The sequence below is a fragment of the Rissa tridactyla genome, chromosome 7 (assembly GCF_028500815.1).
Source record: "Rissa tridactyla isolate bRisTri1 chromosome 7, bRisTri1.patW.cur.20221130, whole genome shotgun sequence".
In the NCBI taxonomy this organism is placed as follows: domain Eukaryota; kingdom Metazoa; phylum Chordata; class Aves; order Charadriiformes; family Laridae; genus Rissa; species Rissa tridactyla.
In genome coordinates, this window is record NC_071472.1 from 34,597,037 (window position 1) to 34,612,073 (window position 15,037).

General features: G+C 34.7%; 1 protein-coding gene across 1 annotated transcript in view; it reads left to right on the forward strand.

Moving 5' to 3' along the window:
• Positions 1–15,037, forward strand: part of DNAH7 (dynein axonemal heavy chain 7) — a 115,445-nt gene that overhangs the window by 69,894 nt on the left and 30,514 nt on the right. The window contains exons 40-46 of the mRNA XM_054208225.1: positions 438–1,310; positions 2,165–2,394; positions 3,441–3,771; positions 7,454–7,800; positions 9,102–9,282; positions 10,569–10,754; positions 12,840–13,003. Of these exons, the coding sequence (XP_054064200.1) occupies positions 438–1,310; positions 2,165–2,394; positions 3,441–3,771; positions 7,454–7,800; positions 9,102–9,282; positions 10,569–10,754; positions 12,840–13,003 (2,312 nt within the window). The remainder of the gene's footprint in view (positions 1–437; positions 1,311–2,164; positions 2,395–3,440; positions 3,772–7,453; positions 7,801–9,101; positions 9,283–10,568; positions 10,755–12,839; positions 13,004–15,037) is intronic.

Below are 15,037 nucleotides of genomic sequence, written 5' to 3' on the forward strand. Positions count from 1 at the left end.
TTCATGTTCTTCACTATCTTTTTCATTAAAAACATTTTCTAAGATCCAGTTGCAGTCATCTTTGTTGAAATACAAACCCATAACTTGTCCTATCTAACTGTAGTGGAAAGACCAACATGTTCCCTTCCTCTTTGCAGCAGCCTTTTATGCATTTTTATGCATATTTATGCGTATGTAATAACATTTATGTACATATATATGCATAGGTGTGTGTACATGTGTTTCCATATGAATTTTCACATTAATTCAGAAGTAATATTACTGGGCTCAACTGTTCAAATTAATTCTAAATATCTATTTTGGTTTTTTCTGTGTAGTGACATTTACGATCACTTATATTTGGAAGCTTTTTTCAGAATTGTATTTGCTTTATCTTGTTTAAAAGAAGTTTAAATTAAAGAGCAGAAGCAACTATTAAAAGTATTTTTATTATACAGGTTCTTAGAGTGTATTATGATCGCTTGGTGGATAATCCTGACCGGGCTTGGCTTGTTGGATTTATCCAAGAAGTAGTGAAAAATGACTTACATGAAGACTTCCATGAACTTTTCCACAATCTGGACTTCAACAATGATGGCAGAGTGGAAGAAGATGACTTACGTAGCTTAATGTTTTGTGATTTTCATGACCCTAAGAGAGAGGACACTAAATACAGAGAGATTGGCGATGTGGATCAGTTGAGATTAATTGTAGAGAGTCACCTTGAAGAGTTCAATAACATGAGCAAAAAGCCAATGCAGCTTGTCTTGTTCCAATTTGCTCTAGAACATATTTGTAGAATTTCCCGTATTCTGAAACAGCCTCGCAGCCATGCCCTCCTTGTTGGTGTTGGAGGTAGTGGTCGACAATCTCTTACTCGATTAGCAGCCCATATGGCTGAATACAATCTTTTTCAGGTTGAAATAACTAAAAGCTATGGCATTAATGAGTGGCATAAAGACTTAAAAGTCATACTAAGAAAATCTACTGAAGGGGAAATGCAGGGAGTTTTCTTGTTCACAGATACACAGATTAAAAAGGAGTCATTCTTAGAAGATATTAACAACTTACTAAATGCAGGTGAAGTACCAAACCTCTTTGCAGTAGATGAGAAAGAAGAAATCTGTGAACAAATGCGTCAAATTGATCGCCAACGGGACAGGACAAAACAGACAGATGGCAGTCCTATAGCTCTTTTTAACATGTTTGTTGATCGCTGTCGAGATCAGCTTCATATAGTACTGGCAATGAGTCCCATTGGAGATGCTTTCCGTAATCGCCTTCGTAAATTTCCAGCTCTTGTCAACTGCTGCACACTAGACTGGTTTCAGGTAAAACCAAAACTTTTGTTGGGCTTGTTATTCTAATGGAAATGTGATAGAAACATGACTTCATCCCCTTTTGTAGCAAGTAATTCTCTTTGGTCAAGTTAGCAGTGAAAAATAGCTTAAATTTTCTTAGTATCATATTTCCAATTGTTTAGACCGTTATAACTGTTCTGATTGTAATAAAGGCCAGTATAGGCTGAATGAAAAATCATCAGGAAAATAACTGATTGTGGTGTAAGAGTATAACTGAATGACCATAGTACTGTAGACGTTACAGATTTCAATATGTAGTATCTCCTTCCGTTACCAAGACTACCAGAATCTAGGGTACCAGTTTGAAACTGAAATACCTGTGAAAAATACAGGCAATTTTTTATGCAGAACACCATATTTTCCCCCCTTCCTCTGCAATAAAACTATATTCTATCTGACTGTTATGTGCAAAAGACCTTAGAATATTTAAGATGTAGAATTTAATCATATAAAGAATCTGAGGAACTTTAATTTCATCAAGTTTTAAAATGTACTACTGTTTCTTTAAAGGTTATTTTGAAGAGGAAAAGCAGAGACAGTTATACACACATATAGACATACTGAAAATGAAAATTTTTCCTTTTAGTAACAGTATTTCTACTGGATGAAATGAGACAGTGGGCTTGAACGGAACCTTTAAGTAGTTTGGTTATTTCCAGTTCTGTTATTGTGCTGTTTAATGATCTTTTTCATCATGAAGTCATTTGTCTGTGCTCCAGTCTCTTTATCTATGAAATGGGGTAAAGATAGCTTTTTGAAAAATGTTTTGAGATTTATGAGTATGAAGTATTGAATAAAAGAAAAGTATTTATTCTTTGTTTAAGACATGGCCTGAAGATGCATTAGAAGCTGTTGCCTCTCGCTTCTTGGAAGATGTTGAAATGTCGGAAGAAACTCGAAGTGGCTGTATTGATATGTGTAAAAGGTTTCATATGTCTACTATTGTTTTATCTGACTTGTACCATGCAGAGCTTCAAAGGCACAACTATGTTACACCTACTTCATACTTGGAATTGATCTCCACTTTTAAAAGTCTACTTGAAAAGAAACGCACGTAAGGATTCATAATGTGACCTTTTCTAAAGGAACATAAGTTCACAAAAAATGTTATTTTCTATGTCTTATAGCTAATCTGAACAAAACAAGTGAATTGTTTTTAGTTAATTTAAATTGACAGAATGGAAGATGGATAAAATGTACTCTTAGGACACATGCTTGCTTATTGGACAAAAGGTCTGACTTGATGCTCCCAAAATATACTTGCATTAGACCACTTCTGACATCCCTGATGATGTTGCTATATGTTGATTATGCAGCCTGCTTACTCTGTGGTTCTCTGGAGGTTGTAGGGAAGATGATACCTGGTAAACTGGCCTCCAAGTTGCTAGGTGCTTGCTAGCAGGGTTCAGCTGTGCTGTGCATTTGCAGAAGGGACCTCTGTATGCATGAGCACTTCTATTCTATTCTCATGGCTGGTGAGGGAAAGTGCCTTTTTCTTTCCTTCTCATTGATAAGACACTACCATAACAATTAAGAGAAGTGCTTAATTTGATCAACAGGCTGATCAACAGGCTGCATGCAGCAAGAAATTCCCGGAATAAAGGAATACAATTTTGAGTGTAGTGATCCGATGCCTTTGGAATTTCTTGATTCTCGCGCTGTTGGCTGTCCCCAGAGCCATTCACATTCTGCTGCTAAAATTATTTTCCCAATTATATTAATACTATTTCAGCCTCACCTCAACTAATAATTTTCATGAGTTGTATCCCCATCTCTTCCTTCTCCTTATCTGTTACTACTGTACCATGTTGATTTTGTAGCTCTTGCCAACAAAGAGGCAGAAGCTTAACAATCACTTATTTGCCTATAAGTGATCACTTATTTATCTGTATCCCAGTCTCCGGGTATACACGATAGAATAGTTAAAGACTATGGCTCAAGTAATGCCTGTTATGTTTACTGTTTGTTGAGCAAATAAAACAAGATTGGCAGAGCATTTGATTATTAAGAGTAGTGAGAAATTTGGGGAATGGATCCCAATAAAGGAAGTGATCAAGTATTGATAAAATATCTTTATAATAAATAGCTATTTATTTTCAGTAAGGTGATGAAAATGAAAAGAAGATATGAAGTTGGCTTGGAGAAACTGAACTCTGCTGCATCTCAAGTAGCCTTGATGCAGTCTGAGCTGGAGGCTCTGCAACCTCAGTTATGGGAAGCCAGCAAGCAGGTTGATGAGATGGTGGTCGTTATTGAAAAAGAATCTTTGGAAGTAGCCAAAACTGAAGAAGTCGTGAAAGCTGATGAAGCAGTGGCAAATGAGCAGGCTATGGCGGCAAAAGCCATCAAAGATGAATGTGATGCTGACTTAGCACAAGCCATGCCTTGTTTAGAAAGTGCTCTGGCTGCCCTTGACACTCTCACTGCACAGGTATGGCTAACAATGCATATTTATGCACTGGAAAGGTATTCAGATGTACAAAAGCATGCAATATCTGCCTTTTCAGATTTTACATTATACTTAAACAGTTTTATAATTTAGAAAATAATTGAAGTCTTTTAGTTTTAAGAAGCAAAATATTACTCTATTTTTGTTGTCTAGTGAAAAACTTATAAGGCTAAATTTTTATGGAATACAGGATCAAATATGATCCTGTATATTGTATTATCCTATATTATTTTGACTCAGCAATTAAGAAGTTATAAAATGTATGGTTTTTACTTTCTTATTCAGAACCTGCCAGCCACTCATCTAATATTTTTATATCTGGTCTTTCGAAGTCTAGAAATTGAGGTTGAAATTCTATGTCTCCCCATATTAAGGGACCACTTTTGGTAAAAGTATGACAGTGGAGGAAGCAGTCGCCTTTGATTTTATTGATATTCAGGCTGTCTTTGCCTGGATAATGTTTTGCTCATGGTGGGATGAAAGGGAGTCTCCCAGATTGTAAGAGTGAGGATGGACTAGCTCCAGCTATTGTTGCTGAAAACAAGATTTTCAAAAACTTTCAATGAAACTTTCAACCAAAGCAGGTGGTTTGTTATCTACAGCTATTGGTTGGTATCAAAAGTGTTAGATTCTGGCATTGTCAGATCATTGGCATGCTTTGTGAAAATAGTAGGTGGCTACTTAGTGACTTCAAGGTAATTGCATTTTACTTGTGAATAACAAGACAAGAACAAGGCTTTGAAGGCTAATGAAGTAATACTTCAGCTGCTGTCAATGCGTAGTGTATCCAAGCGGGGAATATTATAATACAAGAGGGAAAAATAAATGGAGTAAGAACTTCAAAAGGAAAACCCTGGAGGATTTTTCTTCAAATTTAATTAAATAGCTCGGTGAACACAAAAAAAATCTGTGTGTAGCAAAGCTTAGAGTACCTGTACAGGACCCTTGTCCTTGATTGACCCTTGACCCTGGCCACCAGTGATGGAAAGCAGAGCAGGACACATGTTGCAAACTGTGCTCATAAATCCATGTACATAAATGTGCAGAGTAAGAGCTTTATTTGGAGAAACAGACCTATACATAACTCAGTATTGCTGAAATAAGTATCTGCAGTCAAAAGGAATTGTGTATCTCATGTGGTTCATTGTTTAGCAAGAAAAAGTATAACAATTTTCAGTGTTATTTTGCTGTTGACATCTAAGTTTTGTAGCGATACACATGGAGACACAGGAATTTAGAACTAGGAAGGGACCTCTGGAAGTTGTCTTCTTCCATCTGTAACCTGTTCCACTTTACACATTTATCATTAAGAAGATTTTCTTGGTGTTTAATCATTACAACTTAACCTTGTTACCTTGTTTTCCGTCCTGCTCCCTGTGGACATGGCTTTTTAGCTTTTACACAGTTAAAGACTGCACTCCTTGATCTTACCACTTCTAGTTTTCTTTTCTGTAAAGTGAGTAATCACTGTTCTTTTAGTCTTTTCTCATAAATCAAACCAGCTTTTGTGGTTATTCTTTCTGGACCTTCTCCATACATTCACTTCACATGCATTGCCCAAAATTGAATATAGTATTTCATCTGTAGTTTTGCTGAATGCTGTGTAGAAAAGGATTACTGACACGTATATTTTGTCATTCATGCTAACAGCTGTTTCATTTCCTGAAAACCTGAAAACAATAATTATTGCTTTCCCTTTCTTTTTTTTTTCTTTTTGTAGTAGTTCTACTATACTTTTCCATTTCTGCAGTTTATCAAGATAATTTTTTTCCTGTTATCTACTCCGATGTAATTGCATTTCCTCTCAACTTCCTATCAGTTGGAAATTTAATAAACTCTCTCTTTTCCATCATTCATTTCAGTAATGAAAACAGCGTGTAGGTCCAGACCTGTGCGACCTTGGTCAAATCTTTGCTATGTTTTGACAGTTATCAATTGTGCTAGTCACCTATTCACAGTTAACCATTTAGAGACATCACATGCAAAGAGTGTTTAACATTTTGACTCTATATATCATTTACTTGTATCTTACCCTTTTCACTAAGTACCTAGCCAGCACTTTTCTTGCTTTTCTTACTGTTACTGTAGTTACAGAATTTTTTCTTGTTACACTTCACATTGCTTTTACTTGCAGCTGAGTTTGAGTTTAGCCTTTAAAATAGTCTCCTACTCTGCTTACAACCCTTGGTTGTATTAATTTAATTTGTATTTGTCCCTGATCTTGTTTCCTGGAATGGCTGGTTAACTTTGATTGTTCTTCCTCTCCAAGAACTTCCTTCCCTGACGATCCCATCAGCCAGTTTTCTGACTGCCTCATTGAAATTCCCTGGCTTTATTTACCGTCTCATGTTTTCCTTTCCTGAACACTTGTGTTCACGTATTGGTTAGTTAGGCTGTTTTGGTTTGGTTTGTTGTTTTGTTGGTTTTTTTGTTTGGTTAGTTGGTTGGGGTTTTTTGTTTTTGTTTTTTTTTTTTTTAAAGCTTGTAGGTCCAGGAACTATAGTTCACAGTTTCAAGGAAATAATTGTCCTTTTTTTTTTTCATCTAGTCTTAACGTTTCTCTGTTTTTTTGTGGTGCAAGTGAACATTACCAGAACTCAAAAGATACCTCTTTCTATCCAAATTGTGAAGGTTTTAGACCTGAAATAAACCATGCGCAAGCTCCCAAAATCTAACACTAGTTGGCAAAATAAACATGAGAATCTAGAAATCCTTTAATTTATTGCAGTATGTATTCTCTGAGAAAAGCTCTTAGAAAGACGTATTTGAATTTCCGTGCAGAGTTATTCTTTGGGAAGAGTAAAAGAGATTATTTTCCATAAGTCTTTAGTTTACAAACATCTTGCTTAATTAGTTGTACATATATGTGTAGAAGTGTTTAATTTTTTAATATTATTATTCTATATTTGAGGTTAAAACTTTCCTTATTCATTTCCTGCTATTTCTTATAATGTCAGTACTTCTTACACAATAGTTCTCTTCCTTTTATCTGCCTCTTCCCTCATTCAGCTTGCTCTGGGAGTTTAATAACTGATCATAATAATAATTGGTTTATTTTCTGTACTTGGAGAGCATAGATCTTTGGTTCTCAGTTGAAGGCCGCTTTTCCCTTATATTATCTTAAATCTACTAATCCACTGCTCTTGTGATCCTATAAGCTTGGAAGTATTGTGTTAGAGCCTGAAATGAAGGGTAGAGCATAACACTGGAACATCTGAACTCTGTAACTGAGGTGCAATGCCCACTACTGAATTAGGAGCAGAAAAAGTACAACTGAAAATGAATTACAGATAAGTTTTTTTTTTTTTGTCTCCTCTAAACTGACTGTTGACTAGATTTCAGATATTTTTGCTTACACGTCAGTGTTAGTTTAACCTACATAGCCTCTTAAAGAAAGGGCCCTCGAAAGCTGCCTAGAAAGAATGGAGAAAAATGAAATAAAAATTTTGCAAAAAGAAGATGAGGTGTATATGTACGGACTATGCAGGCTTGTGCTAGGACTTGAGATCATAGTGTATTTAAAATTATCAAGTGTGAGAATAGCAAATGTATATGGAAAAATACTATCTTGACATAAAAAGGATTATTATTTCTATTGTAACAAAAGAATTAATCCACCTATGTTCAGAGCTCTAAAGGTGTTGTTTTTAATTATTATTTTAAGGATATTACAGTGGTTAAGTCCATGAAGAGTCCTCCTGCTGGTGTCAAGCTTGTAATGGAAGCTATATGCATCCTTAAAGGCATTAAAGCAGATAGGATTCCAGATCCAACAGGTTCTGGAAAAAAAATTGAGGATTTCTGGGGTCCTGCTAAGAGACTTCTGGGTGACATAAGATTTCTTCAGTCTCTTCATGAATATGACAAGGATAACATTCCCCCAGCTTACATGGCTATCATAAGAAAACAGTATCTTACAAATCCTGAGTTTGTACCAGACAAGATTCGAAATGCTTCCACGGCAGCAGAGGGTTTGTGCAAATGGGTCATAGCCATGGAGTTTTATGATACGTAAGTATGTATAAAAATAATAAAAAAAAGTTTAAAATAAATGTCATTAAAGAGATCAGTTTATTTTAACATCAAGAGAGATGTGAAATTACTTCTTTCTAGTGGGAAACTTCTGCAAACAAGCAGTCATAATGATTCATTCATGTAAGATACCTGATGTTAAAGTGTAAAGCCTGATTTTCAGTTCTGAATTTTTCTAAAAAGGCATGGGAGCAACAATATGTACAGTTAGCAAATAAAAGGTAACTTCCTTTTAGAGTGTTGCACAAAGTAGAGGCATTATTGAAGTGTCTTTGGAAGCTGCTGACAGTCATATCAAGCCTGAAGGATATTTTTTGTTACTCATTGTATTTGATGCACTGAAAAAGTGTGCTTGTTTTTTATGATATTTCCTAATTTAAAACATGTGGAACTCACATTTAACAGTAAATCGGCTCTGGCCAACTAAGGTCAAGTTGCCGTTTGAAAGTTGACTCATAGTAAGTAGCGCATGCCTTCATTTGAGACTTTTTGTTACTTGACTAAAGATTAGTAAATGCATACTTGGTAGAGCCCTCAATTCGAGACCAACTTTTAACATTACAAATACCAATTATTAGAGAGAAAATTAACTAAAAAGGCGGACTTAAAGGAGATCTGCCTGCAACTTACACCAGTAGAAGAGGGGATTCATTAATTATGAGGCTAATACTTGTGAAATACTGTTTCAGTTGAGCATAGGGGCATTCTAGCATATTTTCTTGCTTGTTGTTTTTGGAAAGATAAACAATATGTTTTCAGTTATATGTTACTTCCAATATTCCCCTCACAAAAATATCTGTGTAAAAGATTGAAATCCTCAAAACTGGAAAACAGATCCTTGTATGTGAAAAGCTGTTAATTTTTTTAAATTATTATTTTGTGTACACAGTCGCCTGTGTACACAGTATGTGTATGTACAGTGTCTATGACTGTTACTTAATATATATGATTATCTGAGTGTTTCTAATGGCAGAAATCCATAATGGATTCTAAATTGTGATCAAATGAGACACACAGTTTGGAAGCATAACCCTTTTTGCTTTTAATCGTTACCTGTTATTACAGCAAATTTTGCAGAAACTGAAGTATCGGCACAGAAACAAGTGATGAAGTACAAACCAGTTGTCTTCAGATATCATTAAAGTATGAAACGCAATATTGCATGATCTGCTGAGTTGCTGAGTTTTCCCTTCATCTTTCCTGCATTCTTTTTTTTAATAGTAACACTGGAATGAGGGTGTATCTTTCAGATGTTTAATTTATTCTTTGACTTTATTTAGAGTGGCAAAAAATGTTGCACCCAAAAAGCTAAAGTTGAATGAAGCTGAAGGAAAATTAAAGATTGCTATGGATGGTCTAAGAAAGAAACAAGCAGACCTGAAGGAGGTTCAAGATAAATTGGCTGTACTCCAACAGACACTGGAATCCAAGAAACAGGAGAAGGCTGACTTGGAAAATCAGGTATATGATGCAAAAGATGAAGTATTGTTCTGTTGATATCCAGAAAAGTTATTTAAAATTTGCTGCTTTGTCAATTTATTTATTTTTTCCTTTTAACTGCCAGTATGTCAAACAAGTCGTACTTTTAGATAACCATCTTTTTATTGGGGTGTCATGGTCTTGAAGTTACAAATGGGCAAAGCATGGGGAATAAATGCTTTAAAGTAATAGAAAATGTAGATGTTATGAATTTACCAAACGATATCCCTCTCCTATATCCTCATTCATATCTCCTTTCTTGTGAGGGGATAAAGTTTCAATGATTGTAGTAAGAGTTTGATTCATCCATTAACTTGCAAGTCAGCACATTTAAAGTATGGAAAGTTTATGTATGCCTCCTGTGCTACTGCAATTTTGAGAATGTTTTTTGTAAACTCTGTTCCTGACTGCTAAATAGCTGTTCTGTGTGCAGAAATAGGCAAATGTAGAAGAGGGTATTATTTTTTTTAAAGTTTTGCACTACATTGTCTTGAGCTTTTTTTTTTTTTTTTAAAAAAGTATTGGAATTTGAAATGGAGTCTTCATTCCTGTATGTAGTTAAACTCATCTGTTTGCGTGTTTCTTCTGCATCCTGATTCAATTCAGAAGTAGAAGGGAGGGATAAACTACACAAGCAGTTTATTACTGTGGTATAAATTGACTGCTATGGTTACCAGAAGAGAAAGAGGATTGATTGTAACAGCAGCAAGAATTGCCATAATTTTCCTCCTATCCCGTGGCTGAAACGTGTCTCTACTAGATAGTAAACAATTCTAACTATTCCTGGTATATCATATTTTTTTGTTAAATTATAAGCATGCCTGGAAAGATGGCTTACTTAAAAACTGACAACAGAAATGCAGATTATGTACTCATAAGGATGGCTTTTTTGCAGAAAAGAACATACCTACTTCTATGAGACAGTGATCTCTTTAAGGTGTTTTTGTTTCTCTTATGAAATGTATATCATTTCCTTGACTATTAATATTTTCCATAGTGCATGCAAAGCTATTTTGAATTGCATGTTTTATACTGGTTGTCTTTCTTTTTTTGGAAGAAAATGTAACTGAATAGACTTTACTGTGCTGGTACTGAGATTGTTTTTGTTCTTTAAACATTTCCATTATAATAAGGTGTTTTCTTTCTATTTGATGGAATTACCTAAGAAAACATGTGCACAAGAAAATAATTCTTGAACGCTTTTAACATTTGTAAAAATTTTTTAAAGTGATCGTGCAATATAATCAGCTTTTTTTTTTTATTCTGAGGTTGACTTGTGCAGCAAAAAACTACAGCGAGCAGAACAATTGATTGGTGGCCTTGGGGGTGAGAAAACTCGCTGGCAGGAGACTGCTTTGGAGCTGGGAAAGCAGTACATCAATTTGACTGGAGATATACTTATTTCATCAGGAATTGTAGCTTACCTAGGAGCCTTTACCTCCAGCTACAGACAAGTAATATGTATAGTGATTTTGTCCCCATGTATTGTAATAATCTAAATTTTATTGATTTTTATTGTAATATAAAGTTTATATTTGTAAATGATGTTTTAATAGAATTCATAAGCGGAACTGAAAGTGTATTGTAAGACTCTTGGAGGAAATTCTTCCTTCATTCTACTGTACAGTACTTAATGCTGGGGAAAGCATGGAGTCCTCTGGTTGCTTCTCTAAAGCATTTGCCGGTAACTTTATACGTCATGGCTCTGGTTACTCCTATTCCATTCAATGTCTAAATTCTCCTTAAGTTAAAAGAAAACAGAATTAGCTTCTATTTCAGCATCAGCACAGTTAAGCAAGTTCTGAAAGCGGAGTAATTCTGTACAGAAAGAGACAAAACATACAGTAGCTCAATAATATAGCAGATTTGTGCCTCTAACTCATAGTGAAATAAACAAAAATCCTGAATAAAAAAGAATTTTGACAAGGCAGCTGATTTCAGATATTATAATTTTTGGATGTCAACATTAGCCTGACTTTGAAAGTTTTTGAACATCAAAACCTGCCACTGAATTCAACTGAAGAAATCGATGTCCATTTTGTTTGAAAATCAGATCCAGGGTATCAAAAATTGCTAAAAATTAAGAGAGAGAGAAAAAAAAATCAATGTACCTCATTTGAACATAGAATTTTTATATAATCCTTATGTCTGCTTTTCCTTCAACGTACTTCCATTGTCCATTTTTCTTTAGAAAATTTTGTACTGTTCTTTCAAGCTATTGTTTTCTTCATAATGTCCGTTTTGTGATGTTACTATTTTAAAACTTTATAGAGTGAGAGTTTATGGTGTGAGTATTTATAGTGGAAATAAATAGTCAATAATTTTTACAATTACAAATTACATAATTTTGAGAGAGCATTCTCTTTTATTCTTAAAACCTGCATTGTGTATAGTATTGTGTCTGGGTAGGTAGGAGTACTATTGGTGAAACATCTTAAGGGATGTTGAACTGTATTCCAGGCAAGAGTAGTTACAGGTGCAGATGATGTGCGTGTTTATTCACTAAAAATTAATACATAGTGTTTTAATCTGAAAAGTTTAGTGTAGTTTCATTCTCTCTGATGCCATGGTTTCTTTCTCTGTGCAACAGTAGGTATAGATTCCTGGTTGCTTTTTCTTACTCATGATTGTGCAGACACATGTTAGTTAGGTATCTCTTTCAAAAATTGTCAGAAAGCATAATCACTTTTGTGCAGTTCTTCATTTCATCTGCTGCTATGGGGTTTTTTCCCCCTGCAGTTTTCATAAGAGAAAAAGTTATGGTATCTATTGGAATATCAACTTTGTTTTATGCAAATTGATGATTCCTTCATTCACCACCCCTGTGAATGTCTGTAGCCCTCAGACCATTTCCTTTAACACCGCATTTCTGAGTTTTGATGCTTAAGGCTTCGCCAGCTAATTTTTAGTTTAGAATACTACAGCATACTTCTGTGACCTTACACCTGGCTTTCATACAAGATTGTGCCTTTCATATGATCATGATATTTCTATAAAATTTTCCTTCTTTAGAAGCATTCTTCCTAGTGGAATATGCTTTTTGGTTTACATATTTAAAGGTGTGTGTCTTCATTATTATTATGCACTATGCAAACATATATAGCTTACACAACTGTAGTGAGTTAGATGACACAGAGAATAGTGAAAAGCAACTCCAAATGATTGTTAAGTCCTAACAAGTGCTCATTATGTGTGTCCTGAGAGCTAAATAATGAAGACTATTTTTTTTAAGTTAGAATATGTTTCTTCTATACTCGTTTTATAGCATAGAAGACTATTGCTGAAGTGCTAAATAAAATCATACCAAGGCTCTGACCAAATAAACTTATATTTCATATATAGAAATCACATACAAAGGCATTTTTAGAGACATTTTTAGACATTTTATACAGAAGCATGGGTTTCTTTCCATTTAAAGATATAGTGATCTCGTATGTAGCAACTATATGGGAAATGGGTTGAAAAATACATTTTTTAATAGTTTGAAAATTTTGTGAATAGACAGAAGTTTAGTTAATATTTGTTTTCTTCTTATCTAGATGCAAACTAAAGAGTGGGCACTGCTGTGTAAAACAAAAGACATTCCTTGTTCTGAGGATTTTTCCTTAACAAATACCCTGGGAGAACCGGTGGAAATCAGAGCTTGGAATATTGCGGGACTACCTTCTGACATGTTTTCTATTGATAATGGCATCATCATCTCGTAAGTTAAAAAAAAAAAAAAAAATGCATTAAATAGCTTCTTTCAACATCCTTTTCAGTTATTATTTTTATAGACAGTTTTCTACTGCATATCCAGTTTAACAACCAGAGTTATAAAATGATTGTAATGTTTAAATTCATAAGAAATAGTAATAATACTTTTTAATTTCATCATATAAAGTTCTTAAGTCTGTGAATTCAATCTGTGAATTCGCTACCCCCTTAAGGCGTAGTAACAAAATGACAAAAAAAGGCACATGTGTATCTTCTACTGAAGGCAGTAAGGGAGGTGCAAGAAGTTAGAATAGAGAATGTCTAGTCTCCTTTCTTGCAGAGGATGACCCCGACCAGCTCCTGCCAGTTTCTTCCTCTGTTTCTTGCCTTTTATTCTATGTACTGCTAAATTGCTTCAACAAGAAAAGGTGAGATAGGCCTTTCCTGCAATAACATCTGATTTCAGAAAGGGGTGCTTTCACATCATGTCAGGCAGTTGACAGTTAGATATGGGACTTCTTCATCCATGAGAGAGTTTTAGATATTGGATGAAAGGTGAAAAGGTGTATTTGTACTGACAATTTGGAGTCTGTTTTCTTTAGGGCCTCATTCCCCTAACTGTCAATACTTCATACAGACTAGTCATTCCTAGGATCCGTTCTGGAGCAGAACAACCTGGCATATTCCTAGACAAAAGCTAAGAGAGCTTTGGGTTAGTGTGGGGGACCTCTTTAGTAGGCAGTATGAATGGGGCACCACAAAGTCTGCTTTGCACCCAGTTCAGTCATCAAAGAACTTTTTAAAAAAAATATTAAAATGGGAATTCATAGCAGAGACTAGATTTTTGGAGTGCTGGAATTTACTAAGTGCTATTTATAGTTGCAAGCTTGGCAGTTGCAATTGTAGCTTTCTGTTGTAATGTGGTTAGTATGACAATAGTCTTATCAGAAGTCGAAAAAGTTATGACAAGGAAAGAAGGATTTATTTTTCATTTTGTAATCTCCCTTTGTTTTTAAATTTTCTATTTTGTAATTATCTTAAGCTACATGCAAATAAAATAATTTGATTTTGTCTCACGATACATTGTTTGATCTAAAGCATTTTTGAAAATTCTACGTATTTAAAGATATTCTTATTGTTATTTGAAAAGTGACAGAAATCCTGAAATCTCAAAATTCCTTATAGAAAGAAAATATGATCCCGAGAGCTCTAAATCTAATATTATTGCCTTTCACTTTTAAGATGATTCTACGTTCTTATGTGGTATTCTAATACATGCACATCTGGGTCTCACATCAGTCACTAGAATTATATTTGTCTGGGCAGAGTTAATCTGGTATATATCAATGTCACAATCAGTGCAAACGTAAGTGATTTGTATGACAACGTATATCATGGGAACTGACCATGTTAATGTTTTAACAACTAGATATATCTACAGCTCACTGGTGATTAGCTTTAGATTAACATGCCTACTGATGACTGAGATACTTACGGCACTGACAGTTTGTTAAATACGGAGTTGGATGCCTACAGTAGGCTAAGCTTTGTGACCTTGCGTAAGCAGTTATGACTCTCATTTGGACTTGCATTTGTTATGACTGTAAACAAAGAACCTCTTATTTCTGTCCAGTGTGCTTGCCAATGCATTACTACTGACTTTTAGCTTTTAGGTTTTTGTTCTTAGCACAGCTGAAGCTGAATTGACGGGGGAACAATGTTGCTATAACTGCTTTTCTGTTTGTGATTGCTACCCATTTACTTAACGTCTGTTGGTTCCCTTTTCTGTATATTGAATAAATAATACTTATAATTCTTTTCCATAGCCAGGTTAATGGGTGTCAAGTCTATGATAACATGTGCCTAACATTTATGCATCTTTTTCACAGTATGCTACTGCAGAAACTTGCTAATATAAATTTTTAATTTTTGGTACTGTTTACATGAAAATTCTTCTCACTGTTTGAGGAGTCTAATGTTGTATAGCACTGGCGAATGAATACATCTTTTACTGTAGAGTGAATGTTAGTTTTTCATACAT